Source organism: Papilio polytes, unplaced genomic scaffold, assembly GCF_000836215.1.
Source record: "Papilio polytes unplaced genomic scaffold, Ppol_1.0 DF822067.1, whole genome shotgun sequence".
In the NCBI taxonomy this organism is placed as follows: domain Eukaryota; kingdom Metazoa; phylum Arthropoda; class Insecta; order Lepidoptera; family Papilionidae; genus Papilio; species Papilio polytes.
Genome location: NW_013527137.1, coordinates 2,842,618 through 2,867,818, shown reverse-complemented (window position 1 = coordinate 2,867,818; position 25,201 = coordinate 2,842,618). Strand labels below are relative to the sequence as shown.

The following is a 25,201-nucleotide window of genomic DNA, read 5'->3' as shown; positions in this document are numbered from 1 at the left end:
GTTTCTACCTCTTGTATCGAAATTGTCTCTTAGAAAATATATGACTTGTTAACTTACCTTGTTCACCATGAGAGCTCGCTTGCAGGTTGAAGTCTGACTTAGCGCGAGATAGCCCTTGTGCGGGTGAGCCAAGCTCAGCTATAGAGCGCACATCGAGACAGGATGCGTCCACAGAGCGCGTCTTCCTCAGCGCAGAACCGACTGACGCGCGATCATCGTCGTCGCCGTTTCGAGGACTCGCATATACGTCTTCATCCGCCCAGAATGATACTTGCTGTGTTAACAAAAGAATTTTAGTACAACAAGTCTCAAAATAAACATCATTAAGAGGATTTTATTTACAATTAACTTTACTCTCTATCTCATGTTACATTGGTTATTTTACAAGAATCTTTATTTACATCGATTCAGCATACGTGATGTTTTATGATCGCATCTTAATTTTAATATCCCTATAACCATATTCATGTGAAAGTAATGTCAGTCGCAGAAGACGCAATTTCATAGGGTTTCGTATTCTGTAGCGTATTTTTCCGTGCGTCGGGAGATTCATACGGCACGCGCAGTTTAAACAGCCATATAAAATATGAGAGGCCATAAAATGATTTTACGCTAGTGGCGACAGATTTTTACGACACATTATGTAGCGGGAGAGGCAAAGATTGCACAAATACTATTTCCCATTCATATCCTTAGAATGTTCCAGAATTGAAATAAATTACTTTTAAAAACATTTGACATTTAATGAAGATTGAAATATGAGATAATTTATACAGTCGCATCTACATTGTACAAAAGTAGCCTCAAAATTTATAAATCTATAGTAAGAGACAGCAAAACTTTTTAATCGTACCCTCATCTTGTTAACGAACATAGCTTCAACATTGGGAGGTAGGTATTCCCTGGTACGGGAGACCTCTAGCCACTCTTCCAGTCCGGTGCTGTAGGACGCCGCGCCCGCGCTGTGGTACGCCAGCCAATGCTTTGCGAGCGAGCACTGGCGCTCAAGCACGAAGCCGTAGCGTCGACGCTCTTGTGTCATTGCCTGGAATTACATACATTAACATATTTGTTGCAAACACAGTTCCTGATACTAATGCTAAGAAAGCTCAATCGTAATCGTAATACCATAATTATTGAGTATTTTACCAATATGAGAGAACACCGACCACTCAACTTCGTGTCATACATTTTCAAAACAGAATTAAAAAATAAAGAAGTTACATTATAAGCACGGTCTTTATCCTTTACATTTTACGCAATTCTACTTAATACTTCGTTGTTAAAAGCCTTATCTAAAGCGAACCTCTTTGAACTAATACTTACATTTTTCAAGCTTTGTTCGCAAAATGCATCCAACTTTGTTTTCTCCTCTTCGAGTATTTGCATGCTCTGTAAACGAAAAAAAAAAACAGTAATTCTTTAAGGTTTTAGCCGTTTAAAAAACATGAAAATGTATTTTTACTTGTGTCTTACTATCGTTTCTATATCAATTGATTCTCAGGGGACATTATAATAACATTTTTAAATTAACTTTAACTATCTTAAAAGCTTTTAGACACTGATTATCATAATATTTTATTGGGTTACAATAAAATAGGATCGCCATTGCTTAATATGGATCCTTTAGCCTATACGACTAAACTGGTTACATTTTTTATTTTAATTTCAAACAGTAAAATTGGAAATGTTTCTAAAATATGAACTAATTTTTTACAAAACCCTTCTTCCTATAGAATGTGGTTTATTCATTTTAATAAAAGGTATGCTAAGAATGTATTAATATAAATAGTATCGCCGGAGCTGTTACCATCTGTATTTAATTACATAAAATTAATTAACAGGCAACAGGACTTACCTTCATCTCTTTGTCCATGGCCGATCCAACTTTAGTTACGTTGGTTTTCTTTTTTCTTTGCTTTTTAATCGTAGCAGCGGCCTTACTGTAACTCTCCGAGCGCAATTTGTGTTGCTGGAGGAATCGTTTTTGTTCCGACTAAAACAAAACAACAGGATAAAGTTGTACAAGGAAACTTTAACAACTTGTATATTTGCTTTAATATTAAAGGTTTACATTTAAAATGAACATTTTTATTTAACACGCTTCAAATGCAGTACTTTTATAACGTACACAAGTCGTGCGTTTACTAGATAGCGCAACATTACATCGAAACTTTTTTAATAGAAATTCTTATCTCTCAGATAAAGGAGACACTTAAGTTCGAACTCCGAGCTCTGCCTTTATTCGGTAAACAACATCGAAAATGATTCTACAAGAAAAACCCGATTATGAAAGGAAAATTCCATCCAACCAACCTGTACTACTTTTGTGTCTTTCTCCAGATTAGTCTCCAAGGGGACCAACAAATCAACGTAGAATGCTTTTAACTGTAATAAAGAAAAAGGTTGGATTACTTCGAATTGTGGTAATATTAATTTACATTTTATTCTCGGAATTAAAGCTTACGATATTCATTTGTTGATCTTGTATCTCTCGGTAAACTTCGACGACTTTCATGAGAGCGGTTCCTGTAAAACATTGTAATGTTACAGCACTTCAAGTTTATCTGAATTATTTATAGTCTATGGATTTAATTTGAAAAATTTTAGTGTTTCGGTTGATGAAACAGACATCTCTGTTTTTAATAGGTCTGTGATCACAACCTTGTAAAGGTAAAACTGTTTAGATTTGTTATTTATATATTTGAATTTTGTATTTCGAGTGTTTTTTTAATTAAAAACGTACTTTTATTACAATAACCTTTCAAACTTTCAGTGACTTGATCACAAATAGTTAACTTTATAACCTCACATCTGGTTGAATTAAAAAAGATAAAGCAGAACTTGTGCGTATTCTGTTTACTCTCAGCATATAACCGACATCTTTAATAAGCAATGTCAATTGGATTGTACGAGTCGTTAGAATCACAATAACTGATGGCTCTAGTCTAAGGAAATAATTAGATAGTAAGGGATTGAGGCGAGTAGCATGAAGAGATCGACTTCTATGCCCTTGTTACTTTTAATATTTTAAAAATAATTAAAGTAACCTGTTTAGAAATACATAAGTATTTGTTGGTTAGAATCCCCCAAAATATAATGATAAATATTGTATAATAGCTTTCGCCTGTGACTCAGTCCGCGTGGTATTAAAAAAACAAACGTAAGTACTCCTCTACAAATATATCAAAATTCATAGAAATTCGTTCAGCCGTTTAAGCTACAAATTACAAACTCTAACAAACATCCATCCATCCATCCGTCGATCAATCCATCCATCTAAACTTTCGCATTTATAATATTAGTATGAAGTATGATAGAAAGAGTGTGAGCCTCTTATATTATGTACTCAAAATGTAAATCAAACAATAAACGGAATACATAAAATTTTATGCTTTCATACGAATATGAAATTAAATTAAATTGTCAAAAATGTAGCCAACAGACTGTCAACACAAGGCAATTATGTCGCGTATTTAAATGTCGATTTTATTATTCATCGACATTTGTAGCAGATTCCATTAACTTTAATATACGCAATGCTGAGATCCTGTCTAAGATCAAGGTAAACAAGTTTAAGTTATGTAAACTCGGCTAAAGTAATAACCCGCGCATCGCTTTGTACGTGACTGCAGGGTAAACAAAATAGTTAAAAGTTATATCTCTTGTTCTTACTATCAAGTCAACAGAACAAGTATTAAAGTTAACATCAAATTGTTAGTAGACAGGTGACAGAAATAAATAGGGCTTTTATATTGTAGTTTTTATTGTTTTGTTTTAAATTTCTATAAGCTATATGAGGATATCGACATGATGAAATGCATCTAATGCAAAATCACATTGAAGCTCTGTAAAGAAAAGGCCTTAAAGCCAGTTTTCATCTACGCTAGTTTGACGCAAAGAACCGGCTTCTTAGAGGTCAAGGTTATTTTGTTAAGATAACAGAACTTCAGTAAAATCAGTATTTAATTATTGCATACCAATATCCGCACATCCACCCCACGTTCCTTGTTGCGCTTGCCGGCCCAGCTTGCCGACTGCGTCCACGTAGAGGCGAGATGCCGCGGCAGCGCCTGTTCACAATAAATAGAATAATCGTTATTTCTACTCTGTTTAACATTCCTTAAGCTAATAATCTCGTTTACTTTAAAATGTAACTAATAGAAATAGTGAAAAAGCAACTAATCGCAATCTAAGGTTTCTTATAGCAGATGTAAAATTGCAATTTGTAATTGAAAAATGATATATGAAAGATAGAAAAAAATTAACAAATAAGGAATTTTTGTTTGGAAATATAAATAACATAAGCAATTGATAAATTGAGGGTTATTCCTGTGTCCCGTACAATTCAGTATAGTTATTACTGTTTATATAAAAATACATCTTCCAGTCCCGTTTTTACGAACACAATATTACTTTTCGCCTTGTTTGTACTTTCAAAATAAAGTCTTGTTTACGAAATAATTCCTACTTTGCGAACAAACAACAGATCTTTATAAATATGATAATGAATTTATTCTATCAAATTACTTTATTCATTGTTTTAGCAAAACATTTATAAGTATTTGAACAAGAAGAAAATATAAAGAAAAACACTCTTTTCACGAAGTGATGATTGTTAAAAGTTTTTTTTTTTTTTATAGAAATAAGGTTCCCATATTTTAAGACATACATTCTGTATTTGTAATTTTATGTCGTTTTACTTTGAATTTAAACATTTACTAATGTACATTGGTGTCATTTCTGAGTTGCATCAGTCAGTCTGTTTTAATAATTTCTGATTCTATCCTCAAAATTCCTAATAAAAACTAGCCAATTTTAGGAACAACGAAAACATAAAGTTTCAAATTCTAGCATTACAATGTCAGCGCAATTAAGCTGAGAGAAACGCGAGGACTCGCTTAATTCAAGCTAATGCGGGATCCATTTCGTGTCGCAAAACAATTTAACTGACCGTACGAGGCGTCGAATTTAAGTTGAAACAAGCTACAAGAGCCATGCATCCCTACACAATGGGCAAGTTTATTGCTGTTAGAGCGTCGCCCATAATACTCCAGATAAGCCAACATAGACAATTTGGCACAAACTCCGCCCCAGTTCCGAAGCCAAACAAGCGCACAATACTGAGGTTTTGCATATAGATGCACCCATTTGGCTAACACTATATAAATTAATTGTTTGCGTTTCACTCAATAGGGAACATTCCGGATTTCTTTACTGGTTCACTCTGGTGACATCTAGGTTAATTTGTTTCAAGTGGCTTGAAATAGACTTGGCAATTTTATTAACATCTAGAAATATGAGTGCTTAGTAGCCAGTTAGTATCTAGATTTATCTCTTGCAATTTCTTTATTTTAAATTACTATTCCTTTATTTTTACCTCCTATAGCTCCTATTAGAACCTTCTCTCATAGCCAATTAATTAAATATGAAGTAAGCTAAATAAATAAACGGTTCACTAACCATGTAACGCTTTGAGATAGGCTTTGCCAGCTGTTATCATCTGCCGGGCGCCTGGATTGAATTTATCCAGGATGTTCTGAAACAAATAAAGTTAATTAATTAAAGATTTTGCACAACTGTTTCGCTTACTTCTTTGTTAAATACATCGACTTAAAATAAAGAAAGACTTTGAATTTTGAAAAATTAATTGTAATCAGTTCGGCCGGTTACCCTAATAATTAAGGTATATGTTACTTGAGTGCGAAGGAGCCAGCTGAAAATCAGCTCCGTCCTGCATACGCTGAGCTGGCTACCTTTTGCCGCGATTGTGTTTTCTCTAGAATAAGTCCTTTTGTTATTTGTTTTTTGTGGCAATAAATACATGTTCATTCATTAATTCAAAAAATATGTAATTAATGCATTTTAATATCTTCATAATCGTTGTGGATAGTGGAAAATGTATACTTGAAAATAAAGCACTGAAGATGATTTTTCATCGATGTATCAATTATTTTTAAGTACAGGAAAAACAAACTTATGCCTTTGTGATAAGGTAGAATGTCAAATCGCATCACAATTAAGATATTTAACGAATAGACGTAATTAGTAAAGTACATGTTGACAAATAATATTTGTAATTGCAAAAGAAAATGAGGACTTAGACCGTAAAGGTATAGGAATGCGGCCTCTCAAGGATGCTAGCTTCTAAGGCCTTTGTAAGGTGCGGCCTAGCTAGGCAACGCTACATTCCTTTGTACATACTTCTAAATTCGGTACATATGTCACCGTAAAATTATAAACTATGCTAAACTAGTGATATTGAATTTTAAATTGTAAAATGGAGAATTAAAAAAAATTAATTTTTCTACTTAATTGATATTCTGATGTCAAGTTGTTTTATAATTACCTGTTTTGGCTTTGGTTACCACAAAATGTACATAAAAATATATTTAATTGGGTTAAGTTTGTATTAACCTTGTATAGAAGTAAAACGCTAATTTTAAATATGTTTATTAAAAGATAATTTTTTTTAAAAAAGAGGGACTGTCTTATGATTTTTTAATGGCCAGTTAAAATTATTAGTGGAATTGCAAACTAACCAGCTTGTTATTTCATGGTGACATGTTTTTAAGTTTTTTCGTTATACTTACTTAATACCATTGACCGCGTATTCGTTTACCTAATACGACAACCTTTTAAGTATTCAAATAGCGGCCGCATATTTTTAAACGATATCTAAATTGCAAATTCGTCCTGTGTACTCCAAAGTCTTTGACATTAATGCTGTTAGAACATCTTGTCAACTAAAATAATTGGAGAGTAAACAGTTTTATAAAGGAATATAATTAACTCTGATATGTTTGATGTAAAATTCTATGTTAAAAGCAATATATTCCTTTGATTATTAGAACGTAACAGTAGTGTTTCACTGTTGAAAGAACATACAAAAAAAATTCCCTTCTTTTACATTTTCTTAGAACAAAAACGAGATAATTATTATTTTACAAGGCTGGTTCAACAAAGTTCGATAATTGACGCAAACATACGAAGGGTAAACGCAGGTAAAGATGCAATATCATGCAATAATGTATTGCCTTAAACTGAACCCCCACCGGTTTATATTCCGAAAGAGTATCACGAAACGACAGCCGTGATTTATCACACGACCATTATTTAGGCAGAGTTACACAGACGTCGCGATATTTGATATTTCCACTGCCGATACATTTGTACAGCAATATTTTCATCTCCCTTATTCTCCTTGATAATAATGAGAGAGAAAAATGCTGTTTTACGACTTAATCATTAGTTAAAACTTATGTTTAAGAACGGTATGTCTGATAAAAATACATACCTAAACAATCTGTGTATTTTGACTAGAAATGGACACCTAGTTCGCTTGTGTAGAGAGTTTGGATTTCTTACTACTAGAATAGATTTTTATTAGTTTAAAATAGATTAGTTACTAAAAGCAAACAGCGAAACGTACTTTTTATTTTTACCATAAAGTTCTGAACTTAATTTTATATTAAAATCTAAACTCAATTAAAGCAGTGATCACCTATTGTGTTAATATTTATTGCTTTAAAAATAAATTCACTAAATATTATGATTTTAAAAAGTTCATGACATTCCGTACAAGTAATAATGCTAATGAGCAAAATTGTATCCGCATTGTTTCTTTATCTATTCGGACTTTAGTAGCTGTCTAAAACCTTGAAGGACAACTTAAGTACTTAATTGTTTTATTAAATTATTACATTGATAGGAGTAGTTATTGATAGGTAGGAAATATAATTTTAAAAGCTGTTTAATGTAGAATCGCTTATGACGAATAAGGCTCCATAAACCTTCTTGTCATCGTACTTCTTATCGATGATTCTGTTAGTTACTTAACGCCAAGTTAATTTGCTACCCTCTTATTACTAATGCGTTCATATACAGCGTTATAAAGCATATAACTATCGACATAATGCAGTCTATATTATCTATCATGATTGCCTAACGCCTCCCTTGTGAGCATATTAGGGCACGTAAATGCCGCTCGCAAAATGGAAGTTCGCGTCAGATTCCGTCGTCCTAATCCCCAGGTTATTGGCACATTACAAAAAGCCAATGCATTTTCCCTTTTACCCCAATATCGTTGGTGCGAGGCACGCGTGGGCTTCAACTACGTGCTAATGTGTTTTACGATCTGGTGAACTTAAATTTTGCTCCCTTATTTGTATTAGCGGCCATTGATATTTAGTTTATAGATGTTACCTTCTGTAAGTGACTTTTAAATTATTCGGTGATATCGCAACAAAATTAATACAAATGAAATTGAGAATTTCTTTTACCGTATCATAAAATAAAGTAGTACGTAACAATTCAACAAATGTGATGATAAAAGCAACAGATGTTCCACTTCTAAATTCTTACGTTCGTGTTAAAAAGGACACTTTTCCTGAAACACATAAAACGTAAAAGAACATTTCTGTGACTTAATAGTTCATGTTCCAAACATTCATTTCATTTTCTCCATATGATATCCACACGCGTCTCCCCAAGAGGATTGTCAAGATCAAAAAAGTTTACTTCTCACAGCCCCCAGCTCTGTTTTATGGCACAATAACAGTGAGCCCGCAAATCAAATCACGTTCCACGACAAATTTAGACGTTTGATACGGACTACATTCGTGACGTTAGAGTTTCGTAACACTCTATACATACGAAATCTACACAACTTACTAATAACATTTCTTTTAAGATTTATTTCGAAAACGTCATTAAAATTCGATGCATTTATCTTTGTTATTCAGTTAAATATATAACAAAATCAATAAAGCTATGTAGATTTCTTAACTCTTGTTGACATTTCTACAAGGGTGCTGTCATAATTGTATTATTAACCGTCTAAAGTAAATTGTCTCGTCACTTTAAAGATGTCGGGCCTACGTAACAACGTTTTAAATAAGTTATCCATCCCCATCTTCGTGTGATCAATTCTCGACGATGACTAAAATATACGGAGTATCGTTGGTGTCAGGCTGGAAGCAATATTTCACCGGTTTCGAGAACATTTTAAAATAGGGAACTCTATGTAGGCCGGTCGGTTATTGCTCGCGTCAGCCGCGTAAATCTTCAAGGGGTGTTTCGTAAACAGAATACGGAAACTGGGGGTAAAAAGAAAAATAGATGCGCACTTATAAAAATTAAGTACGGAACGGAAGCTGGGGAATATGGTTGTGGAGTTGAAAGAAATTACTCGTTATAGTAAAAATATTGCAGATTATGATAATGATCAATTCTACTCGTTTAATAAAACTCTAAAGGATTTTTTTTTAATTTGTTTCTATAGAACTTAGATCCTTAATCTTAGAAGTCTAAGGTAAAAAATATAACTTCATTTAGGAACTACTTTTAAGCCAAAATTTAGTATCAAAGAAGAATTTATTTGCCTTTAGGTTTTTAGTAAGTAATGTAAGGAAAGATTTTTACTGCTGTTTTCGGTGCCCACGATACAGTTATTGCCTAGTGTGGGCATCACCAGATTAAACGTATATTAACCACAAATTGTATAATAATAATCTTTTAGTTGGTATAACTGTTATTGTAAATGTTAATTTCTTGTTTATCAATAAAATTATTTCTATTTTCTATTTCTATTTCTTCTCCGATTAAGTATTTTTTTTATGTGTCTGTCTTAATCAGTCTTGATTTAATATTCCTCTTTCACTCAGTAAAAACAAATATGAAGTGACACGTCATTGTAAAGAAACCGCTTCTAAAGTAATACAGGGCTTATCCTTTCCTCTTTATTCGTGGGGCACGTAGCAAACGACATTTGGTAGCAAATTGCCTCGGGCGGACTTCGTGACATTCCCTTCTGCCTTTCTTACTCCACTCTTCCTAATCTTGCGCAAACGTACCATATTGTACTATACTATACTATACTATACTATACTATACTATACTGTACTATACTATATTACACTATTACTATACCTATACTATTATGCTAATATTATAAATCTGAAAATTTAGATGGATATATAAATAATTGTTAGAGTTTATAGCCTAAATGTCTGGACGGATTTCGATGAAATTTGTAGATGGTATTGATGTAGAGGATAGTCTGAAAGAACACGTAGGCTACACACTTTTGTTTTTTAATTTCACGCGGACGGAGTCATGGGCGAATGCTAGTTATAAATAAAACTCGTTCTGGCTTTCCATTTTTAATTTTTTAAATCCACACTCAGCCTAGCATATGTAATATTTTTTCTGAATAAAAATATAAATCGAGATAAATGTTTACAACAGTTGCATTGGAAAGTCGAGATGTTTGCTGCGAACACTTGTTGCGACTCGATGCAACAACTCTACGATGTTTGCTTTGCAACTGCAAACTCGGTGGGGAATAAAACTACAACAGTTTTCCTTTGCTGTAATATAAAATATACATATAACCATAAAATATGTATTTTTTTCTTTACTCGTACTCTATGAAGTATATTAATGAACCGGCGTGTGTTACAATTCATCTATACTAATATTATAAAGCGGAAAATTTTGTTTAATTGTAATGAATAAACTGTAAAACTACAGGGCCGATTTCAAAAATTCTTTCACCGTTAGAAAGCTTATTTATCTGTGAGTAACATAGGCTATGTTTTTTCTTTTTTTTATTATAAATTTTAAATTTCACGCGGACGGAAAAGCGGGCATCAGCTAGTGACTACTAAAATAACGGTGTCTTATACAAATTATGAATAATTTCCCGTTTGTTTTAGACTTTCAATAATAGTTAATGTTAACAATACATATCTATTGATGACCGAAAAGACTAAAAACCACAAAAAAGTAAAAGTTCTCATAAAATAAAAAATAATGTTAAGTTATAATTTACGGTAGCTTATACTCCATTATATTAAGGAGAAAAGTGCCTAAAATTCATTTAATAAAATCCATTCTATAATTTTTAATTAACCAACGTTCGGAAAGCGTCTCTCAAATCTCGATTATCCCCAACTTTAGCCAACCGATAAAGTTCTTAACGCAATCATGCCTTGCAATTTGTTACCGTTTCAACAATGCATCTCTTAAATTGTTCGCCGGTAGCAAAATAAAAAGAGTCACTTTAAGTTCGCTAAATGAAGTTGACTACAAAAGGCGGAGCGAGTCGGGATTCAAATGAGCGGGCGTCGCCGGCTCGACTTCGATCTGCACTTTCGAAAGTTTAATTTTTTACAAAAGTTTCCGTCGGCGCGGCGGGACTCTGCAAATATGTAAAAGTGGAAGATTAAAATTCCTTGTTTGAATGTATAAGAAATTTCATTTTTCTTCTTTATCTAAGGGACGGGTAGACAGGGTAAACATTAGCTCAAGTTTTTGTTTGAAAGGATTTTTATTTTGTACTTTGTGTACGTTATTGTTTACCGATATTTATTAGATAGGGAGAAGGCAACGGCATGGATTTATATTATATTTATACTGTACACATTGTAAATAAATTATCGCGATCGATTCGGCAAAGATTTCCATCTAAGGCAATTTGTGAGAATCGAGTTTTTAGGATGATTTATTACGATTTATTTATCAAATCTTGATTGAAAACATTTGCTTGTAAAAAAAGCACAAAAACAAACACACTTTTATTTTTTGTTTACTTCAAACGTATGGTACATTCAGTATAACATTTAGCTCTTGTATGTTGCATGTCTTGGTTGAAAATTCATATCAAATATGATCAGTGTTTTAGTCACTGAATTGTACACCAAAGTCAATATACCAAGTAATACCAAGAGATTCGTAAATCGTTTATAACAATATCCAATATCGTATTCATAGGAGGCACCTTTTGAAGATAAAATGCATTGTGTAGAATTAGTAAAAGATGATTAACGCCGTTTAAAAATGACGCAAGCCTATTTTAATCGTTTGCATTTAGCAAAAGCAAGGTCATGTTTATGAATAGATTTAACATATGGTAGGTTATAGAACATGTATTGACTGGTATTGTTCGGCATTGTAACCTAAGCCGTTCACTCTCGCCTATGACCACAATTAGAGCTCCATCAAGGTTGGAATTCTTGTCTAAGCTTCATAACCGGTGATGTTTCCTATCGAACAGGTTTTATAATGTGTTCAAAGTCAACAGCGTTTTATTTCTTTTTATATAGTTTTTTATTTGTACTTATGGTAATACAAATTCCTGTTAACAGATTTAAATGGCAAGAGAATGTTTGTAAATTTTCAACTCCTATTTAACGTAAGGATCTTTCGTTTATGGTTCAAAATATAAGATTTTCAAGCATTGATCTAGTTAAGCTTAGAGAAAAACCATGTCCATACTATCTAGAACTTAAGGGCAATATCGGTTTATTGTAAACTCTCCCGAACGCTTTTAAATTTTAAATCACTTATGGTATTTACAAAAATAGTAGCAAAAACTTCCCTCAGATTAACTGATGGTCATTACTCGTAACATTTCGTTGTGGTGTTGTTGGCTAGCCATACTTTATGCGTCACACACTGGGACATACAGAACAAGGTTTAATCAAATCTATAAATTGATTCTGTTGTATTGGAAGTCAATAATTGTATCAACGTCTAATAATCTAATTGAATACAAAAAGATCTATAGATCCTTTAACAAATATTTTATTCAAATAAAACGGATATTACTCATATATACTCGTAGTAGCAATGAAGTGCTTTCATTTGTTTTTAAAAACAAAAGTGAAATTCGCGTAGAAAAACTGGTTTAAAATAAAAACGTCGTTTGATATTATTTAATCACTTTCACTTTAGATAACTAATCGAATACGACAGCTGTTGTCAAATTAGACCGGATTTTAAACATATAATTAGCTATTATCTAGACATTTGAAAATGTCTTGTAAACCCCGAATAGTATTTAGATATTTTTTGTATCAGATATTAGTTTTCATCGTGTGGAGTCTTTTATATGTATATTGGTTATAAAATACAATCAGTCAACTTTTCAGACTTATGACGACTAGCTGTTACCCGCGACTTCCACGTGAAATTTAAAAATATATCCAATGTTATTCGGCAATAAGGTAGCTTTTCAATAGTTTTTCAGTTTTTCCTCTTTATAATGTTTATTTATACAAAACAATTATAACACCAATCAAATTAGTCAATAAAATAACTTCTAGCGCCTATATTTAAATACTACACTTCACCTACTACGCTACTTTAGTTACTCCTACTTTAAATTGATTTCGTTTTAAATCATTTTGAATAACTTTTTCTGAACGTTTTTTGTAATACAATTTCAGGATTCAATACGATACGCACGAATGATTTATTGAGAACATATTCCGTAATCATTATCTATGAATCATATATCTAATTCCTTGTGTCGAAGATAGGATGTTTTTTATTTATAAGGAACGCCGACTGCCGCATTCTAAGAAGCAGGAATTGTGTGGCTTCATGTCTTTGTATGTTTTTTCCTACGCTAACTTAATTATCGTCATAATGTTTATCATTAGACCAATTTTTATGTTGGAATATTTTTAACAAGTAAAAAATATTATTACAGTTCAACGAAAAATATCGCTACCTAAAATTGTTTTTTTTTCTAGAGTTAAAAAATTAAATGTAAATTTCTTAATTAGTATAATTATTAAAGACATATTTATGAGTGTTATTTTTTAATTTCTCCCTAAAACTTATACAAATTAGTATTTTTTTAGAATTTCGTTTTCGATTACAAGACAAAGTAAAAAGAGTTTTTTGACAAAACATTTGACTGATTTCCGTTGGGGAGAAATGAAAAAGGGCAAGCGGTGACTTTTCACTTTGAACAACATTCTGTTTTGACATGAAACAAAACTAGAAATCCTGCATACTGGCAGTTAAATTATTATTCTCTGTTCAATTCCATTAATTTTTTATGCGGAGTAATATCCGGGATATTGTCGTATGTGATTCTTAGTTGGTAAAGAAACTTTAATATTGTATTAGGATATAAAGTATTTTTCTTGTTTTTATCTCGGAAACATCTTAGTAAATAAACCTCTTTGCTGCTGGAATCTAGTTTCAATACTTGAACTGTAGAATAAGGAACGATTTGTTTGGTTTTAATATAATTTGATCCTTTAATTTACTAGCAATCAATGTTTTGTTATCCATTTGATTCATCGGAGAAGTAACTTTAGTATGTGTTAAAAGACAGGTTGAAACGTTTGTTTAATTTTTTTATTTTTTTTTATGTAAACAATCGATATATGAGACATACAAGTCCATTTATTATGAAGTATATCTTCATGTGAATCTATGTACTAATGTTTATTTATAGATAGAAAAGAAAAGTATAACATGCCCTGAAAGAGTAGTCAAATAATGATATGGCAACTTTAAACCATTATTAAATGTCAATATTGTGTTAAATTGGTAAAATTGGATTGCCTTATAAAAATATAATAAGTTAAAACAGTGAATACGCTCATCAAATGCGGTTTGTAATGAAACAGACAAAACGAGTTTCCCCGCGGCCGCTATAATTTGCGGCTTCATCGTGTATTCGGATTTTGCAATGCTTTATCACATTCACCAGTGTTTAAATAAAATTTAAACATTTCGATATCGTTTAATTTAACTATCAAATAAACCATTGTTTTTAAATATTGTGTACTTTTAACAAACACGAAGTAATATTGTTCATTGGATACAAACAGTGGACGGGGTCATTGTGTTTCTATAAATCGTACGCCACACCTTGAATTCCTGGCAACTTTTACTGCATATATTTTTAAGTTGTTCTTTAATACAAGCATTAGTAGGGTAAATTCTACGATAATGGGCACCTTTTATAGAAATATGTACAGTTATTTTTTATACCGATACATAGAATTTAAAAGTTCTTCTTCTTTTCTTTTCTTTAAAAGATATGCAGCTTTTTTAAAAATGAACTGTACTTAAGTGTTTTTCAATTTTTCATGTTTTAAAAGATCTTTGGTAACACTTAACAAACGTAATAAATTTCCTTTACTGTGAATCAGCTAAAGAACTCGCCGCACGATTTAAGCAAAAGGTTTCGTGAACGTAACTTAACGTGACTAACTTAACCTTTTACTGCTTCAACTTAGTTCGTATTTCGATTCTTAACCGCCTGATACAAATGACATTTGGATTATCGAATTTGTGCAAAGGTAAACTTCAGGTTTATTTTTGTTCGTGTAAAAATAAAAATTACAATACTTGTACATTTAATCAAAATTATAAAGTTATATATTTGCAAAGGAGCTGTAACAATAAATTGGATTAACTATATTCATATTATTTAATTAGAACTTTTTAAAAAACTTGACTGCTAATTCTCATATTCCAAGAAGCCTACTAGAATAAACATTCCAATCATGTCTTAATTGGCTTTAAATCTTGATCCTGCGATTATATTAGTTTCAAGGAGCTTTGAGCAAATCTTAGGCTTAGTAATACATGTAGATGTAGGTAGAGTGCAGTTGTGTTGTCGTGAAATACGCCGTACAGCCTTCCCTACTGCAGTCACGATTGTATCAACCGCATTCTTGTCATTGTTATTGTATGACGTAATAGTTACTCTTCTTTATCTTTAAACGTTAATTAGAATATAATTAGGATAATTGGCACACATCATTTTAGTCAATTGTTGTCGATAACATCAGGAAGTGTCTCTTTTAGAACTTTTAAGCTTTTAGATCGATTTGTTTTGTTGTGTAGTGTCGCGAATAGACCACGATTATAAAGAATTTTGAGAGACCCAAAATGTGGGAATCGTTTTTGGGTCTCTCAAAAGACTTGATAAATTAAATAAGTCTACAATTGGATACTAAATTACAAGAGTTTATCATTTTATAACGGATGTTACTAACTACTTCTTTATTTATTTCATGGATATCGTCTATAATAATCGTCTATAATATTTTACGTGACTGGATAGAATCGACTGGGTTATGTAAGTTATATTCAACGATAGAAAGTTTTATAGTAATTTAAGCCTTCACAACGTAGACACAAGATATTAATTTAAATAATTTCGTCATTTTTTTTATTATGTCATTAAATTAAAATGTAAGTTTTCTTTTCCAAGAACTTTAATATTCTAAGTATGTTTAGTAGGTGCGTTTCAAGAACGAAATGAATTCCGAGCCCTGTCTAGGAGTCTTGCTATAATGAAATTCTTTAAATATCCCTCCCTTCCACCGAGAGGATTAAAATTCATGTAATTGCGCGTGCGATTTGTATTCAAGTCGTTTACCTTTACTGAGAATTTAGGGAACACGATGAAATGAAAAGACTAGCCTATTTTAGTATCAGGCTACTTAAAATTCCCTCTGCTATAATCAATGCCGTGCCACTGAAAATATTAAATTGTAAAAATGACTTCGAAGTTGTACTAGTAACCTACAAGAATTTAAGTAAATAGTTTCTATTGTTGATTGGTGTTGAAACAAAGACGTAAGCGTGTTTTGATTTTATAACAACGCCATCTATCGTTGATAATATTGCCTTGTCAAATTAGAATCCGTTTGTCCTGTAGATCGGTAGTTTATTTAAATTTGATGTTTACGGTGGGCCGTCGGTCGAGTAACTGTATCCCGGCTATTAATCCGCCGGGGCACGTACGCTTTACAACCTGTCGTGCAAATATTTATCCACATCGGATTTACGTGTTAACCGCCCGGAATTGTAATCAGCTTTGATTGGGAACGCATCGATGCTATAGCGAGACTAATGACTGTTGCTACTATTGCTATCATTCTATATACAGACTGTTTGATTTAGATGAAGCTTTGATCATAGCCAAACAATTTATGTTTATGACAGATAATTATTACCATTGGGTATCCATACTTGTGGAACGTTAGAGGGAAAGAAGCCAAATATGGAAAGAAAGGATGTCCTATTGGCTCTCATGAATACATTTTTGTTCACAAGTACTTACGAGTTACAGGTCCTGCTTTAAAATTATTAAAGAAAACTTAAAGGATAGCTCGATAGTGTCTATAGAAAGTAAATAAAAATAAAAATCCTGTAAGATGGTAGTAGCGAGAAATAGATTGAATTTTATAAATCTCTGACCTATAAAAATACTATTAAATCTCTCGATCATTTAAGGAGAATTCTCATCGCTTTAGTAAATAACTAGCCAATGATTTGATTAGAAAGCGATCCGGGGCCGGCCGGCGAGGGGACCATTAGCGATTCCCCATCGTTGATAGCAAACTTGCTCGTTTTTGTTTTAGTTACGAATTCGTCGCGCGCTAACTTTTTCACAGAGTTTGTCGTCGAGTCGACAACGACAGACCACACCGCTATTCACACATTGGCTACGGTTACTATGTATAAAGAGGCCTCTTTGAATGGAATATTCGCGTTAGCTTCGACTAGAGAATAAGTAAAGTAACGTGGCTCTGTTGTTTTGTGTAATTTAGATTTCGCGGCCAGTCTGCTCAGTTGGTTGTTACATTTAGAAAGTACAAAGAAACTTTTGTAAGAAGTCATTTCAACAAGTCATGTTCAAAAATAGTTTTTCTACGTAAATGTTATATTCAAAAGTATCAGTTAATTTTGTACTAAAATAGCCATGATATTATTACCGTAATCGATGTAAAACAGAGATATAAAACATAATGAATGTATATTAAACGTCATAAGGAAACTGAAGCGATAATGCATAATGACGTAATGATGACGTAACGCACTCGAGTGATCTAGTATGTCGTATTTCTTCATACACATTTACTTCATCACCTTCACAAGAAAACAATATGTTTCTTACGATATTCAAATAATGCAATGCCATAAAGTAATATCAAACTTAAACATAATAGTTAAGTATGCTACAATTTAATGTAGGTGCGTGTTACCAATGATCGCCAAAAGTATTTATGTTTTAATTAGTTCAACAAGAACTTTTATAATAATTCCGATGTTGTCACAGCGTCAATTCGTTTAGTTTGCGAAGAGGACGGCAATGATCCGGGTATAATGAGAAATACGTCGCCCCTTGTGTCCCGTCGAGTATAATTAAGAAAATATTTCGTGTTGAGGAACTAATTTCCTTTCGTTGAAGGCGAGGCAGTGCCGTGCTGGTTCAGAATGTAGGCAATTATGTAAGCGACAATCAACGAAGACATCAGAATGGGAAAGATGTCTAACGTCGTTATAAAGACATGCCGAGTAAGCGCCGTGTAACCACGTTAACCTAGATATAATGTGTGCACTAGAAATTAAAGACAAATAACCGTAATACGAGTAATTAGCGAATGAGAGAGACTTTAAAGGCTATACGAATAATACAATAAGTGGAAAAAATTAAGGATTCAGTATAGTTTTGAAGAATTTTGCAGATAAAATATTTTTTTTTCTAAATTTAATAAAAGAATTTTTATGTTACATCTTAAAGTCAGAGGTTTTTAATTTAAATTAAAAAAAGAATTAATGTTGCTTAACATTGTTAGAACGTAAATCGAATAATATTATAAAATCATGTGTTATAATTTGAATTTTATTAATTACTACACTCGTTAATATTAATTGCCAATAAAAATAAAGCATATGCATTTAAATATACATTTAATTTTGGCTATTAACGCACAATTATTTTTCGTATTAGACTCGTACATTTGTTACGCTTATCTGTGACAGCTTTAACATCGCCCCCAGTCGCGGGGCTATAAGCATTAATGTAATTTGTGCAAATATGAAAACGGCTGCGTTCGCTCTTATTAGTTCGGCGTCTCGTTGCCACGGACTGTGTCATCTTTGAGCGTGTTTGTATCATTTCATTTTTTCCTTATTTCTTATGTTTTCCTGGTACAAGATCAAAGGAGATGTTTTTATTTTGTTTTTGTTACGTTATTTTGATGGATTGTTTTTATTGAGATAATAAATGTTAAAAGGATATAGTTAATTACCAATTTTAAAAAATAATTAAATTGTATTGCCTACTTCATTATGTATTGTCAAATTCAACAGCTCCTAGTAAGCATATCTGTTCTTTTAAAGATGTTATATGGAATATTTATAGATATAAATTCAATTCCATCGATAATTCCTTGTTTAATAGAATAACGGGTCTATAAACGATATGTCCTCAATTGTCCAACGTTTGTCCACAAGCTAAGAGGCATAATTCTGCCAATCGTCCAATTATTCAAATGAATATTAAAATCACAGTGGAATTTACATTTTAAAGTTTAAATTTGCAAAGTGAAAAAAATAATTCTTATCTTAATATTTTAGAGATATTTAAGACTGAGAAACGACCATATATTAACATAAGAATTTTTGTTAACAGTAAATTCGCTGCTTATTTTGATTTATGATTATTATGGACTTTACAATAAAAGGTTTGATAAATATCTTGAGCAGAGAACATTCGGGACATAAAAAAAAGAATAAGAAATAACGCCAGTTATGTTTTATCAAGCAGAAAAGAACTATAGTTTGTTAATTTTTCATATTATCATATGTGGTTATGAAATGGTAATTAGTTCTTAAGTTACGAAATATTAGGATAAATTCTAATGTTACTGGTAATTTTCATGATTGACTGAGTTGTTTGAACACGTTTGGTATCCAGTCAGCTGTAATAATTTCTTTCGATTCTTTTGTTGGTGGAGTGCCAATCACGTTCGTTGCTCGCTTGTAATTTTCTCAATGCTATAGACCCAATAAACTGGCATACGTTCTATCTATTACTAAAGGGAACGCCATCGGCGACTGCTTATCTTGTAATTATACACACGAGTTATTACTTTGTTTGTTTAAAATTTTTATAATGTATATGTTACCGGAAATGTATGATAACTAGAAATTGTATGCTTTGTCTAGGAAAAATAGAATTTCGAAGCTGTTTTGGCAATATGTGGAATGTTTTAAAGATTATTAAATACACACATATCCTGGTAATTACACATTTTATAGAAATGGTATGGAATTCCAAAATCGCAAAGCAAGGTATGAAAACATTGTTTTCTATGAAAAATTGTTAAATTGCATTTGTGGGTTCTCGGTGATTTCAATCGATTTTAGGTATTATACATTGCCTAGGAATTGTGTACAATGACGGATTTCATACATTTCCGTCAACATCAATTTAATGGGGTCTTCTTCTCTACCGTTGCACTCTCGATAGATAGATCGTGATAATCATGTATGAGTGACCTGCTTCGTAAGGTCTATGCCATCCAAAATGTATATTTTACATGTCTATATTTTAGTGCTTATAAAACTGAACAGTTTGTATTCATGAATCTCAGGTACAACCAGTTAGATTTGACTGTTTTACTGTATTAAGTAATAATATTGTTAACAGCTATAGGCTACTTAAAATTTCGTTACAACCAAAACAGTAAGTCAAACAGTAGAATGCAGCACGGTAACAAGCGGTGAAACAATATAATAATGTTCTTATACCATAAAAAATAATAACGACAAATCAGTAGCATCTTCGCCAATGAACCTATAAAAATTTGTTAACCCGGTTAAGAAGATCGTAAATAGCTAGTAATTGCCCTCATCAAACGAATAATCTTTGTGTGAGGCCTAACATAAATACCGCATCAGGATTTTATGTTGATGTGTTAACAAAACCAGTCTTTTTTATTCCTCTTTCATTTTTTCTTCATTCTTAATTTTCCGGTTATGCTTTTATACCTACACTAGATGATGCCCGCAACTTCGTTCGCATAAGATTGAGTGTTTACTGTATTATAGTTATTATGTAAAAAAGGAAAATTAATCTATCACGCGAAATAGACTATTCTATTTCGAGATAATATATAACCAATGTGATCTTTTTAAACCAGCTTCCATTTTGTGCCATATCTTACACAAATCCGTTAATCCTTTCTGTAGTTACTGGGTAACAAACATCGAACCATTCATTAAACTTTCTCATAGTATAAAAGTAAAAAGTAAGTTTGTTCATGTCCTTCCGTCAGACGATTATTTATCCAGCGATGTAATAAAACTTGGAAAATGTTTACGTTTAAATGCAAATCTCGTTTTGGTCTCGGTTAAAATTTTGTCGTCAACAAAATATCATCTCATTTCGTCGTGAGTTCTTTTTGTAGATTCAGCGGCGGCACTCGGCAGTGGCCTAATAACTGTCATCCAGATTTAATATCACATCTTCCATTTTGTACGGGTTCTAACCAAGAGGCAATTTCCTTTCTTAAATTGTATTTGGGAGTGTACTCGCAAACTAAATACATATGCTTTGACCATCATTTTTATTTGTGTTTCCTTTTTTGTGCAGGTTTCTCGTGTTGTTATTATTTATCATATTAAGCAGCCATTTTTAAGGATTTTTAAAAGTATTAATTTGATAAAAACATAAAAACAGTTTTACTAAGCCTTTCCTCAAAAATATAAATTCTAATTAAATCGACGCTAGGCTTTTACTTCGTCGTTAATAAAATCAACCTGTACTTTTTGTAATTTGGTTAAAAGCCTTTTAAAAACTGGCATTTTTATAACTCCTTTTGCTTTTCCCAAAAAGTCAGGATTTGATAGCTACTGCTTTATGTAGTTTAAATTCGCGTCGCCCGACTGATGTTGATTATTTTTATAAAAAAGAGGCGTTAAAATTTAAAGTAAATTTTAAATTTGTTTTTTCCGTTTCGAGAAAACTTTAATATTGGCGTTGCCATCGTTATGGAAGACTGTGCCGCTTCATATGCCAAGTGTGTTCGAAATAGCTTCCGTTATACTCAATTTCAGAGATCGTTTTCAAATCTACTTATAGATTAGATTTTTTGATAGAGAGTGGTGTAATTTTGTATATCAATAACAATAAACGAAAGTAGATTCAAATCAAAAGTTCCAATTTTGTCACAAAAGCGAAAAAATAACTGTGCACAGAAAAAAACGACCTGATGTCCTTTAAATATGTTCCCATTTGTTACGCCGCCGGCTGCGACCGTTTGGGCGAACAAATCGGTCGCGTTATGAAAGCTGTCAGTCGTTACTAGACCTTGTTTCCTGAACTTAAGTGTTAAGTGTGGTTACATGTTAACATTGTTTTTGTTTCATTTCGGAATAACAGTAAAATAAGATTTTAAAACGTATTAGAAACTAAGGAATTTGCAATGTATGTTTGGTTTGATTTTACATTGTGAATAGGCACGTTTTCTTCTATGGCATCTCGCTTCTATTTAGGAATATCCGGTTAAAATCTCATGCATGATTATGATACCTTTTACTTTTTATAAGTTATATAATATTCAGAATTTTATATTAATTCGATACATTGATTAATATACAAATATGTTACGGGAAGATAACTTTCTCGTTTAACTTAACACTAAGTTACCTAACGCTTTGACGAATAAATAATGTGAAATATTCAATGATTTTATCGCCTTTCACATTAAAATGTGCGTAATACTTTTTACACGTATATACGATAGAGTGTTTCAATATAAACTCCATCAGGCAGATAATGCCAATTAAAAGTTTTTACGATACCTAAATCGGCTTTTATACAACTTGACAAATCGATTCTTAAATCGTTTTCAATTATATATCTTATAAAAGTTTGATATCGACTCTTGAAAAACAAATAGAATATGCATTTATCAAGGATGTCCACAACATCCTTACCATCGGTTTATTGTGGTCACAGACGTATTAAAACCATTATTACCACACTCTCTCTTTGAAAATGACAGAGATGATATTATGTTTCGTTTTGGCATTGTACACTCACCATTAAAACATATTTAAGACCAAAAACTTGTGTATACCAAGTACATTCACAGTCAAAACTACGATACATACGCTACCTTGAAGCGTGTTATAGTAAATTTTCAACTAAATTGCGTATTGAACATGAGTGAATAAAGGTTCTATAAGGTCCCCGTGGGTCCTGAACTTGGCCATTCTTATTCAAATGAATGCGGCCAGATTCCCTAGAGGACAGTTCTGCGCCGAGATTCAGAACGCCGCTATCTGCTGCAGTTGCTATAATTTAACGAACATTCATTTTATCGGGGTCATTTTTATTGAACGTTATTAAAGTTGCAATTTTAAAAAAGTATTGTAGTACTGCTCACGATAATATCAGACTTGGTATGGTTATTTTTAAATAAGTTATACTAACAACTAGCCTATGTTATTCAAGCATAACTTATAAAGATGAAGGATTTGTATTTTTGTATGTATTGAAATAACTCAAAAACTACAGGGTTGATTTTATAAAATCTATCAGCGTTTGATAGGTAATTTATCTGTGAGTAACATGGGTTATAACTTCATGCGGACGAAGTCGCGAGCAACAACTGTCTTACTTATAGTACAAGCATTTTTTAAACGGATCCAGTAGTATTTAAATTTTCAAATCGAGGTGCAAGTTAGCGGTGGTCAACTGTCATTATTATAAGAGTAATCTATATGTACGTATTACGTGGTCCAGTTTTTAGATGCTGTGTGCCACTAATTTTGTGTCATTGTCCGCACTAGACACGTCGGCACCTTATTCACGCACGACGTATAATTCACTCTACGTTCGTGATACATTCAACTGACAACATGCAAAACATCCGGGTTTTCGTTACTTTGATCTACATGTAAAATTAGTAACCCGGTCCCAAAACAACAATAATTCCCATGGTTATTATTACTAAATGATTTGAAGCTAAATTAAAACCACCAATTGCTCTAACTGTTTAAAACGTACTAGCTGTTACTCGTGACATCGTCTACAATAAAAATTATACAAAATATAGCCTGTGCTACTATTATTCTATTAGTATAGATTCAATATCCTTATTTCTAAGTCAATTCCGTTGTATTTATTTTTGTTTGTAGTTCGTCTGTTCATTTATTTATCTTCCGTCTTTAACTTTGTTGTACATCTCTTAACTGCTTGATGAACTTGCATCTAAAATCCTACAATTGAGCAAAGGAAATAATGCAATACTACACACGAGCGTCTCTATCAACAAACAAACGCGACTTTACGAGGAAAATTTACATTAGGCTGGTTTAATGTCGCAGAGCAATCTCATTCTGGGGAGAAAACTGGGTAACGTGCAGCCAGTGAACTTTGACCTGTCAAACAAGGGGTACCTCTTAATTTATCCGAAGAGCGATAGGTCGGTGTTTGATGGTTTCATTGCGTCTGTTACGATGCGTCGGCCGATATCGTAAGGGAGACAAATGCGCCGAATATCTCTAAGCTGTGTTACGTGTATAGCCTTGGCATTCTTATTTTCGTAATAATTTGTGAATGGGTGTGAGATAATTATACGAGGCGTTTAAAATTCAGTTTCGGTACGCTTATTACGACAGGCACGATTGCTTTACCTGTACAAAGATAATTTTTAGGTATAAAGTTTTTGCACGTTTTGCTTAATTTTTGCAATTGTTTTTTCGTAACTTCTAAGAATAAGAAGTGGCAAAAAATATAAATGTTTTGTTTTGATGGAATGCAAAAATATTCTGGCTTTAAAGATAAAATTATTGCAATTGGCTAATTGAAAGAGTTTGTAAAAAGATGAACTCTTTCCAAACAGATTAGAAGATAATGGAGTCAATTAATTACTTTTGTCTGCAAAAAACATTTTATTATTTGAAGTTTATCAACGAGGTAAACATGCCTTTGATGAAAGTTTTCTTTTTTATTACCTGTGGCAGCTATTAAACTAGTAATCAAATTGGAAGGTTTTATTGTTCTGTGAGCTCTAATAAAGCTGCGGTATCAAGAGTAATAAACATTACAAAACAACAAGCCTTAAGTCCATAAAATTGAAATGACTCAAGGGAGTTTTGACGAATACGTTACAATATTCTGACTATTAAAATATAACTGAGATGTATAATTTTCATAGTCATTAGACCTCACTAACCTTTTTAATTGTTCTACTTTGTCCCTAATGCCACAAATATCCTTGAATATGCAAAGTTGATGGTTGAAACAGTTTAATTTTATGTGACTTTAATAACCTATATAATCTAGTCGACAACTCAGAAAGCTTTTGTGACAAATAAAACGAGATAAAAATAATTAAAAGACGTTTACGTTCTGTCTCAGGACTTAAATTTCCTACCCAGTAAGGTGAAATAATTTGACTGCCACAATGAATTAAGTAAATAATCATGATAACTTTTTTTTTGCTTTCCAAGTGGCTAGCAAATATAAAAAGTTAACTGTACTAAATTGTTTACACTTTATCTATTACATTAAATCGGTCTCCAAGCTGAACTAATTCCAGTTTATCTTGTAATTCAGCGGCAACGTAATTGCGCG

The 25,201-nt window shown here is 32.2% G+C and overlaps 1 protein-coding gene across 1 annotated transcript in view; it reads right to left on the bottom strand.

Annotated features, from left to right (window-relative positions):
* Positions 1–25,201, bottom strand: part of LOC106106840 — a 31,932-nt gene that overhangs the window by 4,229 nt on the left and 2,502 nt on the right. Inside the window, exons 3-10 of the mRNA XM_013287498.1 lie at positions 5,464–5,539; positions 3,981–4,073; positions 2,468–2,529; positions 2,317–2,388; positions 1,859–1,996; positions 1,327–1,392; positions 854–1,045; positions 8–274 (exon numbers count right to left, since the gene is read on the bottom strand). Coding sequence (XP_013142952.1) covers positions 8–274; positions 854–1,045; positions 1,327–1,392; positions 1,859–1,996; positions 2,317–2,388; positions 2,468–2,529; positions 3,981–4,073; positions 5,464–5,539 — 966 coding nt within the window. The remainder of the gene's footprint in view (positions 1–7; positions 275–853; positions 1,046–1,326; positions 1,393–1,858; positions 1,997–2,316; positions 2,389–2,467; positions 2,530–3,980; positions 4,074–5,463; positions 5,540–25,201) is intronic.